This window comes from Onychostoma macrolepis, chromosome 19 (assembly GCF_012432095.1).
Source record: "Onychostoma macrolepis isolate SWU-2019 chromosome 19, ASM1243209v1, whole genome shotgun sequence".
NCBI lineage: Eukaryota > Metazoa > Chordata > Actinopteri > Cypriniformes > Cyprinidae > Onychostoma > Onychostoma macrolepis.
Window position 1 is genome coordinate 25,566,742 of NC_081173.1, and position 26,046 is coordinate 25,592,787.

Here is a 26,046-nt window from a genome sequence, read left to right on the forward strand (position 1 = left end):
CAAACTAACTCAGCTCTCCGTGCCCACCTCCGTCTGTCAGTGGATCAACAGCTTCCTGACAGACAGCCAGCAGCTAGTGAGGCTGGGAAAATACACATCCAGCACTTATACAATCAGCACTGGAGCTCCTCAGGGTTGCGTCCTTTCCCCACTGCTCTTCTGCCTGTACACCAACGACTGCACATCTAAAGACCCCTCTGTCAAGCTCCTGAAGTTTGCAGACGACACCACACTTATTGGCCTCATTCAGGACGCTGACGAGTCTGCTTACAGACAGGAGGTTAAGGAGCTGGCTGTCTGGTGCAGTCTTAACAACCTGGAGCTCAACACGCTCAAAACAGTGGAGATGATCGTGGACTTCAGGAGAAACCCCCTTGCTCTCCCCCCACTCACCATCATCAACAGCACTGTGACTGCAGTGGAGTCATTCAGGTTTCTGGGCACCACCATCTCTCAGGACCTGAAGTGGGACATTCACATAGACTCCATTGTTAAAAAGGCCCAGCAGAGGTTGTACTTCCTTCACCAGCTGAGGAAGTTCAACCTGCCACAGGAGCTGCTGAAACAGTTCTACTCCGCCGTCATTGAATCCGTCCTCTGCACTTCAATAACTGTCTAGTTCAGCTCAGCTACCAAATCTGAACTCAGAAGACTACAGAGGGTAGTCCGGACTGCTGAGCGAATCATTGGTACAACCCTCCCTACTCTCCAAGAGCTTTACTCATCCAGAGTGAGCAAAAGGGCTGGCAAAATCACTCTGAACCCCTCACATCCAGCACACACCCTCTTTGAACTGCTGCCGTCTGGTCGATGCTACAGAGCTCTGAGCACCAGGCACAGGAACAGTTTCTTCCCTCAGGCAATCCATCTTATGAACACCTGACAATAATTGTGGAACACACACTATTTATACACTTATACACTTATTTATCTAACACACATACTTAGTCTACATTTCAATTTGCACATAATATACCTGTACATACAACTGTCTATTGTTATATACCTGTACATACAATTGTCAATTTGTATATTTTTATTCCTTATTTACTTGTTCTATTTTTAATTCTTCTTTTTATTATCTGTGTTTTTTGTTCTGTCACTGTCATTCTGTTGCAATGTGGAAGCTTCTGTCACGAAAACAAATTCCTCATATGTGTAAACATACCTGGCAATAAAAGCTCATTCTGATTTAATTGCAAGTTGTCACATGCAATTTTTCACAATTTATTAACGGCAGTGTTTGTCGATTTGATAACCTTTTACGTGTATACTATTACAGAAATTGTGTTTCAGAATTGTTTTTTACTGTTTAAATAGCATTAAAGCCTATAATAGGCTATTTAATTACTGTACGGGTTTCATTGAGTTCTCTATACCCCATACAGTGTAACAACATTCCCCAGACATAGTGTTTAATGTGTGTTAAATTAACTGTTTCTTTTCCTCTCTCTAATCGTGTTAGAAACGTTCACTGATAAAAATGATCATATTTTACTGGTTCCTGTGGTGAACTAATATTTACCCATATGACTGCTTGGCACATTCTCTCATGCGTAACATACGCGCGCGAGCACACAAAGGTTCACACAGGAATAGTATCAAAGGGAGTTTTATTATGGGAAGTGGGTTTTTATCGCAGCATTCATGTCATCGTTATATATATAAAATTCTTGCTCAATTTCTATCAGCATGTATTATGCTGCCATAATATGTTTCTCGTAATGCCACTTGATGTATTAAAATAAAAAAATAAAAAAATGTAATAAAAAAAAAGAAGCATTTTTTGCTATCGCCGTTTGTTTTCACTGTCCATTAACATGGTTAATGTTTTCTGAGATTTGAATAGCTCTTGGGTTTAAAAAGTGTTTGATGCACATTTTCAACATAAAATAATAGATTAGACCGGATGTAACGAGCAGCTGCTCTTTATGATTACGTTAAAAATAGTCAATTTTACCTGAACTCACTCTTTTTCCTAGGTCACCTGTTGAGAAGGTGCAAATTGCATAAATGATTTCAAGCTGAGATCATAACGCACACTCACGCGCTCTCAACGTGTGTCTTTAGTGTGGAGTGTCTCCATCTGTGTGTGCGCTTCGGTGATGCGCGCGCGCGCGTTTTTTCTCAGGCTGGCACACACCGAAGTCTGCCAGCGGACGTTTGCGGTGGCATACCGTGACAGTGCAGCTTTACCGGAGCGGAGCCAATTGAGAGTCCGGCCCATCCATCCATCCATCCGTCCATACACGCGTTACCGGGGAAACAGATGGGCACGTTCGCTCTCGGACCTGTTGTTCGTAGGATCATCAAGCTCAGCGTTTCGGCAAAGCCACGGGAATAAGTGAGTTTCTCCTGGGTTGGATCACGTTTGGAGCATCAGTCGTGCACTGCGCGTCTCCGCCGCTCATCAGATGATGCTGCTGCGTGTTCACGGGTCCTCCTCTGGTACCACCGGCATTACTCACGCAACGGCGGAGTGAGAACAGCTGAAGATGATCTTCAGATGAACAGGTCGGGGAAACTTTTTCTGGAGGATGTTCGGGGCAGTTTGGATATCTGATGGCCACGACGATGAGTTTGTTTAACGGCAGCGGAGAAGGAAATTTAACAGGTGCGTAATTGTCACTCGAGCATGAATCCCAGTGGCTTCTGGCGCCTTCTCCAGTTCAGAAGCTCTTTGGAGATCACGCGGGGAGCGCGCTAGTTGATGGCACTGCGCGCCGGGAGGACTTTGCTGTGGTTCGGGCAGGTTTTGCGCAGAGTTTCGCGGCTGCAGGGCTTGTGGTCCCGGCGCTCCAGCAGTCTGCTGTGTCTCTCCACCAGCCAGGACCACGATCAAGGGACCTGTTACAACCGCAACCGGTGTCCGAAGACGCAGCAGCAGCAACAGCAGCACTGCACCTATCCGCCCTTTCCAGACTGCTGCTGCGCCTTCCCGGGGGATAAGAGGGGACATGAACCCCTCAGCCGCCGGTTCCTGGTGGCCATGAAGAGGCAGAACGTGCGGACGCTGTCCCTGATCGTCTGCACGTTCACCTATCTGCTGGTCGGGGCCGCGGTGTTTGACGCGCTCGAGTCGGACTTCGAGATGCGAGAGAAGGAGCAGCTGGAGGCTGAGGAGAAGCGCCTCCAGGGCAAGTACAACATCAGTGAGGATGACTATAAAAAACTGGAGAACATCATCATGGAGGCCGAGCCGCACAGAGCAGGGGTCCAGTGGAAATTTGCAGGGTCCTTTTACTTTGCCATCACTGTCATAACCACTATAGGTGAGTTTCGGCTGCTTGTCCGCGTGTCTTTCACGCGAGGTGGCGTAAAGAGTGTCGTTTAGATATAAACTTGTGGTCTATTAGAGAGCTTTTTGCGCTTCGCGTGGTGTGATGATGGACGTCGCGTGGGGTACCCGGTTAATCATTTCAGCGGGAGGAAAAAATCCAGACTGGGGTCTGTCTGGCGAGATGAAGGGACGTTATTAGTGCAGAAAATCACTGTTATTATCACACCACAGGTGTGTCATTTGTTGCGTAATTTCAGAAAATCACAAAAACTACATAAATAACTAGTCATGCAAGTAGTTTATAAGTTCTAAGCCGATTATTTGTACATTTCTAACGTAAGTGTTGAAATCGTCACTTTATGTATTGCGTAACATGAGCTGTTTGACAAAATTGCAGTTGATATTATATATATATTAAAATAGCTTGAAATGACATTAAACTGTACTTTAAAGTCTTTTTGATTTTGTTAATGTGTTTTCATATTGAGATTTTAACGTGCATGAGCTGCTGAAGCATTGCATACTGTTCTTTAAAGAGATATGGGAATACTAATTACTTTTTTAAAGATATAAATTAAGATATAAAACATTTGTCAATATGGCATAATTATCTGTATTCACAGGCAGCATATGTAATAGTGTGGACTGTAGTGAAGTTTGTAGTTTTGTGCCGTGGTGCTGAAAGGACAGCTCACCGAAACAAGAGTCAGCGTGAACGAGCACCGCACGACATAAAACATTCATAATGCGTCTTTATGATCAGGCATCATGACAGTTCATATGAGGACATGAGACGTGCTGGAGAGGCTCAGCAATCTCTCTCGCACAAACACATGCGCTGAGGTCAAATGAAGGCCAGAGTTTTGCGTCTTGCAGTATTGTATCACTGATTGAGTTCATTTCTCAATGCATCACCATTCAGTGTCATTAATGGATCAGTAGAAGCGCTGTAAAATCAATCCTGATGCAACAGGTGCCGGCTGCAGCTACAGCTGGGTCGCCCCTCACTGATCGTGCACATTATTATTGCAGCACTGTATTGATATTCCTCAGGCATTCTGGTGCTTTGTCTTACGTATTAAACTTGTGCAATTAATGCTCAGTGTTCAGACTGATACAATTCAGATAGATTATAGATACATTTTTGACTTGCATTATTCGCCATCTGAATCTAGATGTATTTGCATATTTATTGGTCTTTTCTTTATTGTGTCTGAAGCATCTATAGCCACTGCAAAGATGATTCCGAGTCTCATGACGACAGCAAAGCAGCATTTCATTTAGAACCAAAGACTATAACTGAAACACGTCTAAAACTTCAGCACTATTTCTGTGCTGCTTTGCAAGAATAACATTTCCTCCAGGAAATGCAAATTTAACTTAGAAATGCTGCATCAAATATTCTCTCTCTCTCTCTCTCTCTCTGCCGCACACACTCAGGTGCTGGTTTCCTTTCACAGGTTGAACATGTTACTTTTATAATCAGCGCTGGTCTTTTATAGGCCTTGCTTTTGAATGGCTAACGTTCCTCTTTTTGAATACACACATTTTACTGCTGCTTCATTCCTGTAATGCAGCACCTTTCAAACTCTTTTCTGTTCAAAGAAAAGTGTAAACCAGACTTATGTGGGCTCTGGTCAACTATATACATTTGAATCTGACGATTTACACAATGGAAAGAAAGCAGGGCATAAAAGAGGGTTTGCTTGCTTGTTTTATTCACCTTTTTGAAATGATAAAATTTTCTGTCATTTTATCAAACAGGATGGAGTGAGGAATCAGAATTCCTCAAATTCATCACTATTTCATGATGATGTCACTTCCCATTTCCTGGAGGATGATGTCATCAGGCATTTGCTGGTTTGAGGGATTGACGTACTGTAGTTGGGAGGTAATACTGAGGACACGGGGGAAAACTAAATGAGTTACCAATTGAAGCAATATTCTGAAGAAATATGATTTCATTGAAAACGGAAATATTTCTTAATAAATAGTAAATTATCATGTTAAAATTAGTACAGCACCCAAAGACATGACAAAAATAACAAACAAGGTCAGAAATGCCAACAAAATGAACAAAAATGCCTCATAGTGAATTCCTTTATTTTTGCCTTATTAGTGTTATATTTATTTTCTTTCATTTACTTTTTAACATTTTATATTTCATAACAGTTTGTATTGATTTGTGCATGCCTGTATCTATTTTACATTCGTTTTATTTTTATTTACCTTTTAACATTTGATATAATTCATAACGTTTTATTTTTATATTTATTTTTACATTAAAAAAAATGACATCAAAAGTGAAAAGATTCAAAATTCACCCCATGTTTGCTGTGAAATTGTAGAGAAAAGTGAATAAAAATGAAACTAATATGATTTCCATCTTTAAAAAAAAGTGTGAGTTCAATATTTTGAATAATATTTGCTCAGCAGTGCATGTTGCGTGTCCATACAGCAGGTCTACTGTACAGAATGTACTTGATTGTTGGTACTCAGTGTGTTGACGGTGTTTTAGTGGTGTGTGAACAGCAGCTCTTGTGTATAATGAATAAGCATCCCGTTCTGTAAAAGGACAGTAATGCACAACATGTGTTCTGCTGTGTACGTTTGTATACAGTATGATCACGAGAAACACACACGCATATGCAGGTGAGCACACAGTGTTGTGGACTGAATAAACTGTCTGTTGCTTTGCGCTTGTTATTGCTGGTCATTAGTCGATTATTTGCAGATCATTTGAATATAGCTATTGGTTTTGATTACATTTTTTACTAATGCATCACTGATGTGCTCATGTGGCTTCATAAAGCTTTCTTTCCTGCTTTACCATTGTGTTTCAGTGCTGTTTGGCCATATACTATGGTGATGATACCATGGTAAATATTTTTTCTTTTTTTGGGGCACACAATGCTTTTTGAATATAATGTTACACTTTTATTTATTTTATTTTAAAGTGTAAAATACAATGGTGTATGGATATGCTAATCATTCAGTGCTTTGGTTTATTTCAAAGTAGCATGGTTTTACCAGTATTGGATTATTTAAAATCAGTACTTTATATAATTTTTCTTTCTTTCATTCTGGTGATTTTAATGAAATCTTTTTTTTTTTTTTTTGGATGATGGTGCAAAAGCTCTAGACATCCTGATTATCTCATCTGTGTGTATCATCGCATTGTTGAGAAGGAAAAAAATGTGTGTGTGTGAAGCCACACCTCAGCAGGGCAGCAACAATACTGCAGTGCACTGCATGTGTGTGAGTGAGTGTGTGTGTGTGTGTGTGTGTGTGTTTACACTACTGCAGTATCGCTCAAAGCATTCTAGATCTGATGATGATTATATTAGTAGTTCAGTTTGAAGTGCAAACTTAACTTTCTGTACCACCTGTTATGTATTTGAGATGAATTCTGGTTTTGTAATTGAAATAAATCCATATACAGTAAGACTGCTAAAACAATTTATTAGATTAGTACAGTTATGAATTGCTCTAATAGCCTGAATAGTGAGCACACAGTGTTGTGGACTGAATAAACTGTCTGTTGCTTTGTGCTTGTAATTGCTGGTCATTTGTTGATCATTTGCAGATCATTTGAATATAGCTATTGGTTTTGATTACAGTTTTACTAATGCATCACTGATGTGCTCCTGTGACTTCATACAGCTTTCTTTCAGTGCTGTTTTTTTTTTTTTTTTTTTAATTCCTTGTACATTAAGACTGGCAAAACAGTTTATTAGATTAGTACAGTTAGGAATTGCTTTTATAGCCTGAATAGGTTTGTTTGGTTTAACTGAGATTGAGATTATTTTTGTTTTTATGTGGATCACACTTCAATCAGACTTCTCCCTTCATGATGTAAAAATGTACCCTCTTTCTACACTCTCAGAAAAAGGTAAAAAAGCTGTCACTAAGGTGGTATCTTTTCAAAAGACATAAATACATTGTACATTTGAGGTACTTATATGCACCCTTTAGGGGTAAATAAGGTACAAAAGTGTACCTTTTGAAAAGTAACTTCCCCAGTGACAGCGTTTGTACCTTTTTTATGAAAGTGCATTAAACACACTTTTCTGATTTCATCTTATCAATTCCCGATGAATAAAATTTTCCTTCAGAATATCCTGTTCCACACAGTAAGTAAAATGTAAAATGGGTAAATTTTTTCTTCTTTTTTTTTCCTGAAAGTTTAGCACAAATCATCTTATAAATTCTATTTGGAATTGTCAAGAAACATCAGCATATATTAAATTATAAATCATGCACGTTTAAAGCTAATTCTTCCTGATACACCAGTTGTTTCTCTTTTTTGACCTCTATAACAAGTTTTTGATTGTGGTTTATTTAGCGCAGTGCTATATTTGAGAATAATTCTGCCTAAATTGCTTTTTAAACCCTAAACAATCAGTAATTCGGCGGGTGAGATGTCAGGGTCACTGGGCTTAGATGAATGCTGTATAATTTTATTATTCAGTTCAGTACAATGAATTGAATTGAGCTGGCACATTCAGTCCATCACTGCTGAATGTATCTGCACAGCAATGGAGAATTGTGGTCTATATTTGAATTGATCTCTTGAGTTTGGATTTTGAAATGGAACTGGCTCGATCCTCAAGTGACCAGGTGGCTCAGCTTGGCACGTAAACACGTACATTAGCAATGTAAAGTTTCAGCATGAACGCAATTCGCCTCTTTCCATTCTGATAGAACATTCGAGCAAACACTCAAGCTGTGAGACAAGAATGAGCTGTATTTAAATCTTTTAATATAATATTAATTTCATTTTATTGTTTTACATGTTATTTTTTAGGAATGCAGTTGATATTCAAATGAAATTATCTTCAAAACAAGCACAAAACTAAATCTAATGTAATTTGCTTCAAACTGCATTAGTTTGTGTTGTTACTTGTCCATTGAGGAGTTCAAGCGAGTGACTCAGTTTAGAGGTTTAGAATATTTGTGGATCACAGTATTTGATGGAAACCCAAACAAATGGGTCCAAAAGTTACACACACACACACACACACACACACACACACACATACACACATATATATATATATATATATATATTTTTTTTTTTTTTTTGCATCATATGTGTCTTATTTACGTTTTAACCTGTGATGTATTTCACAAAATATAATTAAAAAAAAATAAAATAAAAAATAATATATATATATATATATTTACATTTTAACATTGTGTATTTCATAATCAATTTTATTTTATTTATTTTGATGTTTATTTTATTTGCTTTTTAACATTCGACATACATTTTGATTTTATTTTATTTACTTTTAACTTGTGATATATTATATTTATTTATTTGACATTTATTTTTATGTTTTTATACTTTTTAACATTTGAAACATTTCATAATATTCTATTATAAGCTTCACCCTGATCCTTGTGCATTCACAGCTATTTGTTTGATTTTATAGTTAATATTTATAATTTTTCAGATTGTCAGTTTATTGATTTAAAGGGGTCCTATTATGCTTTTTCACTTTTTGAATGTTAGTCAGTGTGTAGTATGTATGTTTGGGCATAAAAAGATCTACAGAGTTACAAATCTCAAAGTCCACTCCAAAGGGAGATATTTCGTTTTTAAAAAAAAATCCCTTTTCAAGAACTACAACTACAACGAACTTGACTACAGTTTGGACTACAAAGTTGTTTTCCTGTATTTGTAATATCACACATTGGCCCATTAGAATATCATTAAAATAAATCCCGCCTACTGAAATTCTAATGGTTGGCGGGAGAACGCTTGGTTGAGCACTGCACGTTTCAAAATCGAAACCCGGTGCAGGTGTTTTTATATCACTCTATTTCTGAAGGAAACCGACTGTCTTCAGAAAATTTTGGATGTCATTTTAATTCCATCTTGAATGTAATTTCTGATAAAGCAGCGTTTGTGAGCGGAGCTCTGTTTGTGTACAGCGTTACCGGGAAAACGTCGCTCTCTACTCCAACAGCGCCTCCTGCTGGCAGAGAATTAATTTGCATATATATATATATACTGTATATATGCCGCCACAAATAGTGTAAGTCTGTGCTACTATGGTATAAATAAATTCAACTGTATAACAGTTTCACTGCAATTCATGTTATAATGTTAGAATTAAAGAACAATAAACATAATACACAATACTGTACATAGCTAGTAAATGCAGTTATTTTTAAGCTGTTGTTGACATCCTATCTAAAACGTGATTTAGCAAAAAAAAAAAAAAAACCCAAAAAAACAACAACAATAACGTTACCACTTTAATATGTCTTGCAATATCCGTGGTGCAAAGGTTCTGCACGATCCTCTTGTTCAATATTCTCGGGGTCTGAATTGATATGTAATATTGACAAACTTGCTGTTTTGGCAAGAGGCGGGGCAGTACTGAAACGCCGTCTAAAAGCTGTTCGCCAATCACAACGCACTGGGACAGCTAACCAATCACAACACATTTCGGTTTTCGGAAGGCGTGCCTTCATCAGACCTAGAACTAATCGAGCCGTTTGTGTCAGGCTGGGGAGAAAAGTATTGTAATGATGTAAATTATGTGAAAAATAATGCGATTTTCGAACCACCAATCATGAGAGCATGTTCTACTACACCCCCAAAACAAAATCAAGACTTTGTAAAAGAGCATAATAGGACCCCTTTAATTGTAGTATTAGCAATTAGTAACTGTAGTATTAAGACTTTTATATTAATATTAATAAGCATAGGGTTAGGTTATAAGTAACGGGTATAATTGTGAGTGACAGTTTATTCAAGTTTATTCATTTACCTGAAATATTAAACTTTCCTATTAATGTTAGTAAATATGTGATTGGTGCTTTTATAGGGTTAGAAAAAATATATAGATATAATATCTAAAAACATATATAGAAAAATAAAAGTATAAAAAACAAAATTTATGGTGCAAATGTTACCGCTTTTTATATTACTCAAAATATTACCGAAAAGTAATATTTATCTTTTAAAAAATCATTATCTGAAATAATGCATTCATAAGCAACAGTTCACACACTTGTTGATTTTTAACTGTCTGTTTGTCTATCTATCTATGATCTTTTGCATTTCCTAAGCTCTCTGAGCACAGTTTGAGTGACAGTATGTTTTTAATAATTAACAGATGTATTAGTTTTGATGCGTAGAGGAGGCCGTGGATGTGCGGTAGTGTGTGTATGCATGTGGGGGGTGGAAATGTCAGAGTAGCCTGGAGCCTTGGTTTCCGTGGAGACACTGTGTGTCTTGGTCATGTGTGCGGCGCTAACTCGGCGTCGAGCAGATTGCGCGGGGAGCTGGTTCCACTTGCCGTGATTAATTGCTCGGAATGTTTCCACCTTTCCGCAGAGGCTGAGTGCGTCTGAGTTTGTCCATGCAGCATGTGCTGTTCCGTACAGAGGCGGCCCTCCGCTGGCCATCACGCTTTACCCATGATACACTGCTCCGGGGCAGTTTGGAGAGCTGGAAATTGTCGACCTCGGGGCAGTGGAAAAGACGCTTCTGTTTGTTTGCAATCTGAATTTAAAGAAACTAAAGCTGTTTGAACTACAAGCAAATACTTTCTGAAATGTCAAAATAATTATTAGTAATTTAGCTTTGTTGGCAGCGGTGTGAAGGAAAAATGCAGACAGGCACATTTCCAGCCCAACCAGTGGCAGCAGTACAGTAAACTGTCCTTGGACAGTAAGCTGTAACAAGGTCAGAAATTAACCAGGGCTCTGGGCAAAAATACCAGCAAAAGCAACAAAAAATGCCTTATACTCTATTTCATTCATTCGTTCATTTATTTATTTATTTTATTATTTAATTATTATATTTATTTTTACCTTTTAACATTTGTTGTATTTCATAACAGTTTGTTCATTTAAGTTGGTTTTGATTGATTAACTTATTTTTATTAACTTTTTAACATTTAATGTCATATTCTATATATATATATATTTTTTTTTTTAAATATTTTTGTACTTTTTAACATTTCATATATTTCATATTTTTATTTTATTATTTTATTTACCTCTTAACATTTGATGCGTTTCGCAAGTGTACTGTATATTGAACTATGCATTTGCTGATTTTACATTCGTGTTATTTTTATTTACTTTTGTAACATTTGCTGCTTCATATTGTATTTTTATATTTATTTCATGTTTATTATTTTTATGTACTTTTTAAACATTTGATCTATTTCTTATTTTATTTTTCTTATTTCTATTTACTTTTTACATTCGATGTTTCACAATATTTATTTATTTGTTTATTTATACTTGTTAGTATTTGGTGTGTGTGTGTGTGTGTATATATATATTATATTATATTAATTTACCTATTTTTTTTTTTTTTTTTTATTGTTTATGCTTTTTAACATTTAATGTAAGCCTGCTTCATAATATTAAGTGTCAGCCCGATCCTTTGCATTACTTATTTATATGTCCTTTGCACAACGTATTTGATTTTATAAGTAATTGTTATAAATGTCAGATGATGTCCAATGTTCAGATGGAGAATTTAAGTTAATTGAAGTATTAGAAATAATGATAAATAAATGTCACATGCTGTGTGTGCGTGTTTGTGTGCATGTGTGCGTGTTTTATAGGATTAGAAAAATATCCCATACTAAAGGTATGAAAAATGCCCTGAAAACCAAGTCTAATGGACAATTATTAAGTTAATTTCCGATCTTCTGTCTTGTGTCCACTTACCTGCTTAGAGCAAATCAGTTAGGGCAAACGCTACATCACCTAATTAATATTTCTGATGATAAGAGGTAGGCCTGTAATATGTCCTCCTACACTTTTCAGATCAATATTATGCTCCTGATTGTGTCTATCCTGGTACTATCATGAGTTTGGAGGGGATCTGTTCGACAGGCCAGTGTATGAGAAACCTGTTTGAGAACAGTCATGATTCCTTTTGGTGACGTCAGTGGCACAGAAACAACGTTTCACGTTCCCAGACTGTTCAAGGCTCCATCTGGCTGTTCAAAAACACAAGAACGTGCCGTGTGTGATCAACTCCTCTGGCAGCAGAACGGCTGATGTCATTCATTCTAGAGTTATAGATCTCTAGAGCGTGTGGAAAATGTAGCAATTAACATTCCCGTCATGAGCGCTCTCGTTCCATAAAGCAGAAATGCTTGATTGCACAAAATGTAAAGTTTGTAGCGAGCAGCAGCATCTTGGATCAACAGCAGTGGCTTTCATCAGCGTGTTACTGTGGAAGCATTAGACCGCTCACACTCCTTCTCTCTGCTGCTATTTTTAGCTCCAGCTCTACAAGCCCACAGTCACACTCTGTTGCGTATCCAATAAAGCTAAATCGATTTTCCACTAATTTCCATCATGCTCTGTGTATCTATAACTCATATAGATTAAATCATTTGATAGAAGATCCTTATAGCAACCAAAATAAGAGATAATCGACACAAAGGCATCTATCTATCTATCTATCTATCTATCTATCTATCTATCTATCTATCTATCTATCTATCTATCTATCTATCTATCTATCTATCTATCTATCTATCTGTCTATCTGTCTATCTGTCTGTCTGTCTGTCTGTCTGTCTGTCTCTGTCTGTCTGTCTGTCTGTCATCAAAAAGTACCTTGTATATGGACATGTACCATCTATGCATTTATTTAGGAATATAACATGGTAGTGCTATTCATTCGTTCAATTGTTATTTATTTATTTACTATGTGTACCATTTTATTTTGCATTATTTTATTTTATTTTATTTTGCAAGTACCATGGTAATACTATTTATTTCTGCATGATGTGTACATTGGACATACTTTTGATTGATTGATTGATTTATTGGTTGATTGATTGATTGATTGGTTGATTGAATGATTTAATTTCATTTCATTTAATCTCATTTCAATTAAATTACATTTTATTTAATTTATGTATTTAGGCATGTACCATGGTAATACTATTTATTTAGTTAGTTCTTCATGCATGCATCAGCAGATTTTTGAGTTTTCTCAACTTGTTGTTTTAAGTTTATACAACAAAAATTTGAGAATCTCCCACAAAAACAAGTTGAGCAAACTCAAAAATCTGCTGAAGCTGGTAAAAAATGTTTTTTTAAGTTCGCTCAACTTTTTTTTTTTTTACAGTGTGGTTTTTATGTTTATTGTAGTTTTTTTGGGTGTGGTATCATAGCAATACCATCTTTCTTTCTTTCTTTCATTCTTTCTTTCTTTCTTTCTTTCTTTCTTTCTTTCTTTCTTTCTTTCTTTCTTTCTTTCTTTCTTTCTTTCTTTCTTTCTTTCTCTCTCTCTCTCTCTCTCTCTCTCTATGCATCACTTGTAGCACTGCTCTGAGCAGAGGGGATGATTTGACCTTGTGTCTTTTTTTTCATCCAGTGACTCGGATCATCTTCCCGTTCACGGAGAACTGCGGAGATGGGAATCCAGCTCAGTTAGTTTTCTAGATGAATTTCAAACAGTGTTATGCTGCTTTTTTTCACAATACCTTCTCCATTGCGTAACAGTAGCTGCATGGCACTCTGCCATTTTTATGAGTGATCTGTTTTTCAATTAAGTTCAGCCGGCTTGCCGTTGAGGTCTCTCTTTGCTGACTAAACATGTGGTTACAACGCTTTCGTCGAGGGGAAATGGATGGCGCTCTTAAAAGGGTGTTTTTATATTGTAGTACATTTTTATTGATGGGGGTTTTAACAGGTCAGAGTTATATGCTGAGCGCTGTTGTTTTCACACAGCAATCCGGACAGGTGCTGCACTTCACTGACGGGCCAAGCTAATGAATGAATAAGAAACAATTGCAAAAATATAAGTTGATTTAGATGCGTGCTGTGTGCACTCTCTTAACAAATTAAAATAGGCCACAGATATACTTCATATCGACCTTACAGTGTAACAAATGAGCCTTTGGGAGAACTGATTCAGCAGAATTTGGCTGTTGAAAAAAAAAATAAATAAATAAATAAATGTAAAATATTTTAACTACATATTTAAAATAGTCTATTAAAATAAATATTAATTTAATTAAATCATTTAATAATAAAAATCTATTTAATTATATTGGAAATACTTTTAAATTAATTTCAATAGTTAAAAGACATGTTAAGCTCCATTGACAGTCTGTAATGCTTCTTATTACTAGGGGAAAATTAATGTCAAATGCTCAAAACACTTCCACTGAAAGTGCATTTTATTTTTCAAAATCATTTAAATAAATGTTAATTAAAAATCTATGTATATTATAAATCTATGTATATTATAAATAAATGTAAATTAAATTCATTTAAATATTTTAATGATTTCTATAGGAAATAATAAATGTCCACTGTAAGTTAATTTCATTTTATGTAATATTTTACATATTTAAAAAATAATAATTTTCTAAAATTTTATTAGAAATACATTTAAATTAATTCAATTAATTTAAATAGTTTTAAGTAACATATAGAAATGGTGAAAAGAACACACTAAGCTCCATTGACAGTGTCTGTAATGCTGTTGATTTCCATTGGAAATTATGACTGACAAATGTCCAAAACACTTCCATTGAAGTGCAATTAATTTTTCAAACCAAGAAATTATTTAATGTGTTAATTTATAATAATTGAGAATAACTTTGAGTATATTTAGCATTTATTAAATTGAGTATTTAAACCAGAACATCACTTTCTATTTCATGTGTGAATATTGTAGTCATTTCTCCGAATGCATTAATAGACCTATTCATCCATGAAGGAATGTTGCAGTGCATGCCGGGACACACATCAGCATGAATAAAACATTTAGTTCTGGCCAGTGTTGGATTCTAACATTGTTTGAAGATTCTCATGGGAGCAGGTCAGCATGTAACTGTGCTGTAAGTCTGTGTGTGCAGATCCTCTCTCTAACACATGCATGTTCACGAGGGAAAAAAGCGGTGAAATGCAGTGATATGTAGATTATATGTGTGTCTGAGCAAAATCGGCTCAGGTCTGCGATAACTGGCATTATCTTATTCATAGAGTTGCAAATCAGGTGAGCATGGAGGAGATGTTTAAATCTGCAGAGATTGAGACACTGTGCGTGTGTGTCATAGTGAAAGCAGATCATCTCTCACTGGAAATCTCAGCGTAAACACGAACCGCTGTTTGATTGACAGCTCTCAATGGCCCTTGACATTGGTTTTAATATTTCTCTATTTCTTTCACTCTCGTTTTTATTGCATAAGAATGAAAAGGTTGTAAGATGTCAACAGACACACACACACACTTCTGTGTGCTGCTATGATTTTATACTTGTGACTGAGAGAAAATAATAGTTTTTGTTAAAGGGATAGTTCACCCAAAAATGACATTTCTGTCATCATTTTCTCAGCCTCTTCTTGTTCCAAACCTGTTTGAGTTTCTTTCTTCTGTTAAACACAAAAGAAGAATGCTGATAACAGTTGACGGTAGCCATGGATGTGCATAATATTTTTTCCATACTATTGAAGTCAATGGCTACCAACAACTTATTGGTTACCAAATACCAACATTTTTCAAATATATTGTTTTGTGCTCAACAGAAGAAAGAAATTTATACAAGTTTGGAACAACTTGAGGGTGAGTAAAAATGATGACAGAAATTTCATTTTTGGATGAACTGTCCATTTAAGTACTATGGTCTTTTGAATATGTATTATAACCATGTTTTTGGATGTTTATAACATTCTTTATGGATACATATGATGGGATGTGGCATGACAATCTCATATTTGTTTTGGAGATTTTTGGGGCATTTACCATGATATCTTCTTTTTTTTTTTTTTTAAGCATGTGAAAACATATTTTTATGCATATTGGACTTGTTTTATATGGTATTACATGGGTTGCACTTTATTTTATGGTACAGTACGTGTACTTAAATGTACTTACACTTTACTTACAGTGTACTTACCTAAGAAAGTACTGGTATTATAACTGGTAACTACATGGGGTAGGGTTAGGTTTAGGGGTAGGTTCAGGGTTAGTACACTGTAAAAAAAAAAAAAAAAGTTGAGCCAACTTAAAATTTTAAGGCAACCAGCTTCAGCAGATTTTTGAGTTTTGTCAACTTGTCGTTTTAAGTTTATACAACATATATAATGTCTGCTGATTGGCTTCATCGCTCTGTCTCCTCTCCACCAGTAAGCTGGTGTGTGGTGGGCGTTCTGGCGCACTATGGCTGCCGTCGCATCATCCAGGTGGATGCTGCACACTGGTGATGGATGAGGAGACCACCCCCCCTCACAATGTAAAGCGCTTTGAGTGCCTAGAAAAGCGCTATATAAATGTAAGGAATTATTAACAAAAATTTGAGAATCTCCCACAAAAATAAGTTGAGCAAACTCAAAAATCTGGTTGCCTTAAAATTTTAAGTTGGCTCAACTTTTAAAAAAAAATTTTTTTTTACAGTGACTTAGTTATTACCTAGTTATTGTAATTACTATAATAAATACATAGTATGTACATGAGAAACATGACTGTAAAATAAAGTGCTACCATTACATGCCCCACCCCATGGGATTACACTTACAAAAAAGTACCAAAAATACTGTGGTAGTACCATGGTACTTTTTTGTAAATGTCCAGTAATCCTGTAGTGTTTTCTGGAACATGCTCCATACTTTTTAGATGTGTACAATGGGCATTTTGGGGTATTTGCCATATAGTAACTCCATTTATCATGGTAATAACATATTTTTAGGCATTTAATATGGTTGTACAATATTTTATGAACATTGTACCATGTTAACAAGTTATGTTTTTGGAGATAAACTGTGGCAATTCCAAGGTACCATATTGATATCACATTCAAATACCATGGTATTACTTGTAGTACATTTAAGTATGCAAAATACATTAACATAGAGTATATATTAACTTTTTTTATTAGTATTGATCCCCATAATGTCTCCAAAAGTAGATTTAGTCTTATTTCGTTTACTTCTGGGGACAATTATAGTTATGTCAACGCATACAAACACATACATTTATGTACGCACATTTCTACTACTCTTCACTTCTGGCATGCTCATTCTCTCACAGGTGGGAAAAAAAGGTATTTACAGCTCATTAGCTGTGTGTACTGTATGTGTTTATGTCTGCATATTTGTGTGTTTGTGCAGTTGGATTCAATCTGCTAAGTGGGAGGAAGATTTTAGGGGCGGTGTTGAGATTCATTTAGATAATGACACATTATCTTCTTCTATCTTTACCTTACGCTCTGCATGGGTGACGCAAACAAGAATGCCGAATGTCTTCCATCCATTTAAAGCATATCTGTCGCCATATCATAACGATTTGTTCACTGCATCTTTGATCGATACAAATGACTTCAAATGCATTCAGAAGGACAAGTGCCCTGTCAGATCACTTGCCAGGATTAAAAAGATTATTATAATGAGCTGTTCTTGTGATAAAACACCACATTTGATAAAAAAGAAGGCTTGGAATTCATTTACTGTACATTGTTGAGCATAATCAATTTTCGAGTTGAATCGGTACAAGCTGAGAATGAATTAAACCGTGGATTTAATTATGGGCCATTTTCATAAAGGCTGCAATTTATTTCAAGTGATGAATGGCGGAAAATATGAAATATATACATAATTTCTACATTCACTTACAAGAAATGAGGGGCTGAGTGCTCAATTTGGTCACCGACTTAATTCTGAAAGACATCTGTGAAAAAGGGCAGCTTCGTGTGAGATGAATTAAACAAATCCGTTTCTTCACAGCGTGGGGCTTTTGAGGCGCAAAGTTTGACGGCTTTCACTGTGGCCCCATAAAGTATTTGGGAACTTAAGCTACATTTAGAAATATATGAACGTCACTGCATTACATAACTAAATATTAAACCAAGTGACATTTATTTTAAAATGCGTTTTAAATTATAGAATTTGATATTTGCATACTTTATACATACTTGATTTTATATATTATTATCTAATGACATTCAGACAAGTTTAAGTGTGACTATTGAAATACTTGTTAAGGTTATTTTATAATAATCTTAAGTGGACGTTTGCAAAGGTTGTTTGAAAACATGCTTTATTTAATTAAGATTGGTGACACTAATAGCAAAGTGTTTGAATGGATGTTCTTGAACATGCTTGTTTGATGGATGTCAATGTAGCAGAGGCTTTACTACGCTGAATAAACTGCTTTTGTGTGGGAAAAAACCCATCTTATTTAATGAATCAACAGTCTGTTGGCTGATCTTCAAAATGTCTGGCATAAAACATTTGTTCTGGACTGATGTATTTGTAGCGTTTACACTGAAAAAAAAAAGTTGTTTGTAGTCACGGACAGTTTTGCGACAGGTAGGATTCAGTTTATGGCACTTCTCATTGATTTCTATGGGATCCGCAAACCTTGACTGATTGACCTTGACTTGACTTGACTGAACTCTGATGGAAATTCGATGACGCCAAGACTGTAAAGTGATTGGTTATCAAGTCACTTGTGATCCGATTTAGTTTTCTTCAATGGTAAAGCCACTGACCTTTGTATCTCCCAATACCATCTCTGCAATTACTGAAGGGCTGATTGGGTCGGTTGTTTGGCAACAATCATTAAAATCTTCCCTAAGCCTCCTTGGTGCCATGAAATAAGCCACATATATAACTAGATGAAACATGTTTGATTTGATGGTTAATGATGGTGCTTTAGTATTCCAACCCAATGAGATGACACTATATCACAAACTTGGCGATGTTGAGCTAGTAATTAAATAATGAAGTGATTGAGAACTAACTGAGGTATCTAAACAAGGGTCAGGTTGGTAGAAATAAAGCTAATGGGGGTTTGGGAGGTACATGTACAGGAGATTGTGTGCAGAGCTGAAAATTTCATGTTTAATATTACAGGATGTTAAATGTCATGTTTAGATATGGGGAACCTTTGCATTGATAGCTTTAGGTTTATTTGCTTCTGTAGATACTGTCAGAGCACCAACAAGCTGTAAGAGCAACTTGTTTTCTTATTTGGAGGTCGATTTAATAGTTGTGTATTTAATAAGTGTAATGCAATATTTAAATATCGGAGTGTCTATTTACACTAACTTTGTTGGCAGAGGCTATTTACACTAACTCTGCCCACCAACGTGTGATTGGGCTAGTCAACACTACAAAAGACGGCCACTGAACATCAGCTTTAGTGGCGTAGATGGTAAAGCATGTACCGTAGTCTTTTTGATGCAATCACCTTTTTTACAAACAATAATAATGTCAACTGTGCAGCGAGTTTAATTATGCCTGTTTATTCGTTTGCTGAAAGTGATAGTTTACCCCAAAATGAAAATTCTGCCGCTAATTGCTTACCCTGATGTTATTCCAAAACCGTAAGACCTTCGTTCATCTTCGGAATACAAATGAAGATATTTTTGATGAAATCCAAGAGCTCTCTGACCCTGCATAGGCAGCAGCACAACTGAAACGTTCCCAGGCCCAGAAACGTAGTAAGGACTTCGGTAAAACAGTGCATGTGACATCAGTGGTTCAACCAGAATTTTACGAAACTACGTGAATACATTTTGTACACAAAGAAAACAAAAACAACGACTTTATTCAACAATTCTTCTCCTCCAAATCACATATTCCTGCCATCATCGAGGTACTAAGAGTGTTTCTTTTGTTTTGTTGCGTGCGTGTGTGTGATCTGAGTGTTGTAGATTCGTGGCTAGCATTAGCATATCAGGAGACTGTTTCCTGTTGCACCCTTTGCTGTGAACTCATAAAACATTCGGCATGCCAGTGGACTAACATCAAAAAAGTACTTTTTATTAATAAAACATTGACATGAAGCAGTTATTTCCCTTAAATATTGATCTGTGTGTTCTGAATATGGTATAAAGATGTATTGGACACATGAATCTGTGGTAAATCTGGAGGTTGTGTTTATGAGTTGATCGGTGTGTGTCCTGTAGTCTGTAATGTGAAATGAGTGTGTGGACTCCATTATTATTCAAATCAGCATGAGAATGTAAAATTGTGTTTTAAAATTTTTATACGGTAGATGATTAAAATATGATGTATTAATGATTTTATTAGAGGGCACTGCTTTCATTTTACATTGACAAAGAGAAGCTGGTCACCTCTTCTCTTCTCTCTCTCGTCGTATCTCCTCATCTCGTCTGTTCTCCTTGCTTAATTCATCCTTGCCTCATCCTTCTCGTCCTCATATAGTATCTTCTCATCTCTTCTTTCCCCGTATCTTCTCATTTAGTCTCTTCTCTTACACCCCTCAACTCATTGAGAAAGTCCTGCAAGAAGCTAAAAGAGGACATATTGATCTATGAAGTTAATATCTCACCTCCTCTCCTTTCATCTCCACTCCTCCTCCTTAATGCTTCTCTTCCTGTGAGTCAGCATAACTAATATTTGGCTATGTTCCTCATCTTTTGTGCGTTCACTCTTTATTTTGCCATCCAGTATGAGGTCTGGTTGTCGACTGACATCCTGATGCTTCCCTGTTGAGTAACAATAAAGTGTAGCAGGTGTTAATGATGTCAATTCCTGTCAGGGGTTGTGTGTTTAATGGACAGTCTTATTGCAGGAAAGCTTCCAGAAATCGTGACTGGTGTACTTCTAACACAGACTGTCTGGGGTAAAGTTTATATATATTATGACAGGTTATCTCTCTTGAGGCATATTGTGTATATTTCATGTGTACTTTTTCAGTAAGTCAATTCACCTTTATTTATATAGTACTTTATACAATTTAGTTTGTTCCAAAGCAAGAATAGACAGAAAAATGACTGAGTCAGTTATGACACCAATTCAATTTCAACTATAAGCAGCTCTTCGGAAGATAATAGGGCCATTATTCAGCTCAATTTAGCTCAATGTTAATTCAATTGAGTTCAATAACAGTGATGATGTTGCAAAATTAATGTCATTATCCAACTCAATTCAGTTGAAAAATGTTGTTCTCATCTGATAAATATAATGTACTGTATATTATAGGCCTACATGAAGAAGCCAAAAAGGATGCATCATAAATGCAGTCAATACAACTCGTGTATATTTATTTATAGCCTACATTTGTATAAATTTATAAGTGATATATATATATATATATATATATAGAGAGAGAGAGAGAGAGAGAGAGAGTTATATGAAACGTATAGTATATGAAACCAGAGAGACTTGCCGCCGATTCTTCCTATTGTAAAAAAAAAAATATAGGTCAAAAGTTTGGATGCATTACTATTTTATATTTTTGGAAGAAGTCACTTATGGTCATCAGGCCTGCATTTATTTGATCAAATATTTAATATACTTTAAAATACATTTTATGCAATTCCAATTTATTACCAATGTTGCAAACCTGTGATACTTTTTTCAGGATTCTTTGATTAATAAAAAGTAAAAAAAAAAGAAGCACAGCATTTATTTAAAATATAACTTTTGCAACAATATATGTTGAAAAGCTTGAGGTCAGTATTTTTAATTTTTTTTTCAATTTATTTATTTAAAAAAAGTTTTACTAAATTGATAGAAACAGTGATTGTAAAGATTGATATTGTTAGAAAGCATCTCTATTTTGAATAAATGTTGTTCTTTTTAATTTTTTATTTATCAATGAACCCCAAAAAAGTATCACGGGTTAAATAAATAAATAAAGTAGCACAGCTGTTTCCAATTTTGATAATAACTCATATTAGAATGATTTCTGAAGGATCATGAACTGAAGACTGGAGTAATGATGCTGAAAATTCAGCTTTGCATCACAGCAATAAATTATATTTTAAAGTATATTAAAATAGATAAACATTCTTTTAAATTGTAATATTTCATGACGAGCATAAAACACTTTCATAATGCTGCATAATTATCAAAAATGGTCACATGATAAAGTCCTTTCACGTCACCATTTCGCCAGCCTACACTTCACATAATAGGCCTGTAGGTGGCACTTGGGCTTCATTAACTATGATAGTTTCATGAAATAGTAAACGATGTATCATACATAAATGTAGGCTAAGTGAACTGAAAACTGATTACCATTATTGCGACTTTTAGGCGCTGCATTTTTTTGTGCAGTGCTTTTGTAGTCATTTAGCATCCATTTTCTCAGCAATGTAATTTGATTTATAAAATGAGACAAACCGCAGATCCAGATCGCTCCACAAATAAGCACATCTGTCCCATGTTTTCAACCGATTTATGAATAAGAATGGAAAATGACTGCTCCACTTCACATTATTGTCCAATGAAATTTGAACTTCTTGTGCCAGATCATGATTGGTTGGTGTATTATGCATGACAAACGGGCATTGATGAATTATATAATATTCTAAAATATATAATATATGGATTTTTAATTAAATTGACACACTAACTTTTATTATTTATGAAAAAAGGTTTAATATATATATATATATATTTATTTATTTTTTCCCCCTTCAGTCGACCTACTCACTGAAAGAACCATATTATGGCTCGAGAGCCTCGGTTTCTGAACAGACTGTGGAATATCAGTCAGTCAACGTACACATTGTCACGTTAATTATAATCAGATGTATTTTGTTTTATTGACTACAATATCATTGCTATTTGTCTGAGATGGGCACTTTTGAATAATTTTGAAAAAGGGCAGGGGCCTGTAGATAGGGAGTACGTGTTATTTAATAAAAATATAATTATATATTTAGAATGACATGATTTTTTTCTCAAACATAGTGTGTGGGGAAACTTTTGTTTCACTGAAAAAAAAAAGGCACAATCCTTAAGGGGTTCGTTTCCCCCCACTCTACCCTAAGTGGTTGAAAACAATTTATTTTAGCAACATTTAAATAAACAAATTTAATTGAAAGTTGGTCAGCTAAATTAGTTTATATAAATGTAGCTAAAACAAATTGATTGCAACCACTTACCTTTAAAAAATTAAGTAAATTCAATGAATCATTTTTTTCTTCAGTGTAACCACAGGTTGAAAACTGTAGTTCCAACCACGTATATTTGCGAGTCTGTTTGCAAATGTTTGTTTGAACTATGGTTTCGGAAAACACCGAAACGTTAAATTATGTTGGTAACGACGGAACTTTCGACCATAGCTGGCTAACGATGCTTTTGGGAAACGCACCTCACTTTGGTTAACTGAATCAACTGATTCACTGAAAAGACTCACTGCTTTACTACAAACTCTCATGAAAACACCTTAGGATGTCAATATATTTTGTTTAAGTAACTTAAATTTTGCTCTGTTCATCAACCAATCAGAATTGGTTGCAATATGTTGCAAAAATAAGTAATGTGGACTGCTTTTATGGTACTTTAATGCCAGTCATTTTGATAGTCTCATTCACTTTCATTATATGAAAAGAATGGTTTGGATCATTTTCAAAAATTCTCCAGAAGAAAGCAAATCATGTTGTTTGGAATGAAATGATGACACAACATTTATTATGAACTGTTCATTTAAAAGCTACAATGCTACAAGATTGTAGAACATAGCCCTCTTAGATCCTAATAGATGTGGTTTTGATAGAGCATCACTCAGGAGATTGTTGATATTATACGCTTCTTCTGCAGTAAGACCCGGTGGACTAGCTAGCATTTGAGCAGCAGCGTCAGGAAAGCAAAGGCTGATGTTTCGTCTCTCCTGAGGATATTTCTGCCTTTCTCATGCTCTTATTTTCTCTGACTCGCTTGACATCTCAGGAACAGGTCTCAGTAACTTCATTCTCTCTTCCGGGAGCAATTCACAAAGGAAATACAACAGTTTAGAGGGCTTGTGTTTTCCTCAGAGAAAGGGCTAACAAGCATATGAAAGCAATCACGTCATCTGACTCTGAAGTGCAGCTTCTTTCACATTGTCAGAAAGTCTCTTAAATAAGGAACGATTGCCATGTTAAGAGTGAGTTTTTGGATGATCACATTATGAGCATCAAGATGACTTCATACAGTAACGTGACTGAGTGTGTATTTAGGCATGTACAATAAAATAGAGAAGCAAGTATGTGTTAGATGTGGGTTGTTTGCTAAGGATACAGTAATTGAGCTGTTTCTAACCTAATTGCTACAATCATTCATGTACAATTTTAGTTTAACGCTGACTAAACAGCTCCGTCTACAGTTTAGAGGGTGCAAGTGTGTGTATGCGTGTGTTTGTATGTGTGGGAGTGTGTGTGACATCTGTGGTTAAATACTTTTTGGCAGGGCGGCCCTGTTTAAAATAGACTGCTTTTGCTGCTAGATGCAATAATGTGATAGCACAGCCCATCTGAAAGAGCGCTCGCCCCTCCATCACTCATGCACATTTTGCTAAATCCTCTTCAGCGTTTGTGGAGTCTTATTTATTAATAAAGACATTGTTTTTATTTTATTCTAAAAATGCACAACTGCTTCCTTCAGTGTGTGTGTGTTAAGTCTGTAGTAAGTATAATTAGCTTTATTTAAAAAGAACAGGTAAAAAAAGTAAAAAAGTTTTATTTACTTGAATATGGTTAGTTTCTAAGTTATTATTCTAGCATGCATGTATTGGAATTTTAATTTATTTTTCTTTCTTTCTTTTTTTTTTTTTTTTTGTATTTTTATTTATTTATGAATGTTTCTCCTGAAGTTAGTTAACAAAAGATTTCTCATTTGGAATGAGAATTTCTCATTTACATTTGGAAAAACTAACCATTCCTTCATTCAGTCCTTCATTCATTCCAAATTTGTCCCCAAATTAAATATGACACAACTTCATAAATAAATTAACCTTTATTTATTTAAGTGCTGTCAAATGATTAATCGCGATTAATCACATCCAAAATAAAAGTTTTTGTTTCCATAATATATGTATGTCTGCTGTGTATATTTATTATGTATATATAAATACACACACATGCATGTATATATTTCAGAAAAATATGTTATGTTTATATATTAAATATATGTATTTATAATATAAATTATATGAATATAAATATACAGTAGACGTAAATATTTTCAAAATATATACTGTATGTGTGTGTGTGTGTGTATTTATATATACATAATAAATATACACAGAACACACTAAAACAAAAACTTTTATTTTGGGTGCGATTAATCGCGATTAATCGCTTGAAAGCACTAATTTATTTATAACATTGCAGTTTATTTATAATACAGAAATGTTTTATTTGAGGGTATATTGCCATATATTCCGTAATTATTTAAGTAGATACAGAAGGTACAGAAAATGTCTGTATGTGTATTTTTATTTACTTATTGTAGCTATACTAATAGAATGTTCCCAAAGGTAAAATAAATAAATAAATGAATGGAATAGAGTAGTCTTTGGTAAATTTTTAGATATACACATATGTTTATTAGCTATACCTGCAGAACAAATTTGTCTGCTTAAATTACTGTAACTAAAGATGATGCATCCTGCTTTTGGGAATATTTAGGGATGCCTTCATTTGGATTTATAAATAAATTCATGCTTTCTAAGGTTTTAGAGGAAGTGTTAAAGTTTGAACTAGTATATAAATATAATTATCTTTAATGATATACCATAAGTCTATATGGTATGATCTTACAAGTAAACGTGTGTCTCTTAAGGACAGCAGATATATAGAATAGAGCATGAATTGTTTTTTATGCACTTGCGTGTGTGTGTGTGCACATTTAATCTGACTGCAGTTTTCACAGGAGATGTGTGGGTGTTTGTGTGTGTTAAAGGGTAACGGGGTCACAAGTAGCTCCTGCCACGTCACAGTGTTTTTCTGTCACTCGAGCAGCATTGTGTGACTCACACTCAGCCTTACACACACACACAGAGTGAGCTGCAGGTACACAT

At 35.3% G+C, this 26,046-nt stretch overlaps 1 protein-coding gene across 1 annotated transcript in view; it reads left to right on the forward strand.

The window, feature by feature from the left end:
• Positions 1 to 1,635: 1,635 nt before the first annotated feature.
• kcnk9 (potassium channel, subfamily K, member 9) overlaps positions 1,636 to 26,046 on the forward strand; it is a 53,332-nt gene continuing 28,921 nt past the window's right edge. Inside the window, exon 1 of the mRNA XM_058753796.1 lies at positions 1,636 to 3,272. Within this exon, the coding sequence (XP_058609779.1) occupies positions 2,711 to 3,272 (562 nt within the window). The 5' untranslated portion in view covers positions 1,636 to 2,710. The remainder of the gene's footprint in view (positions 3,273 to 26,046) is intronic.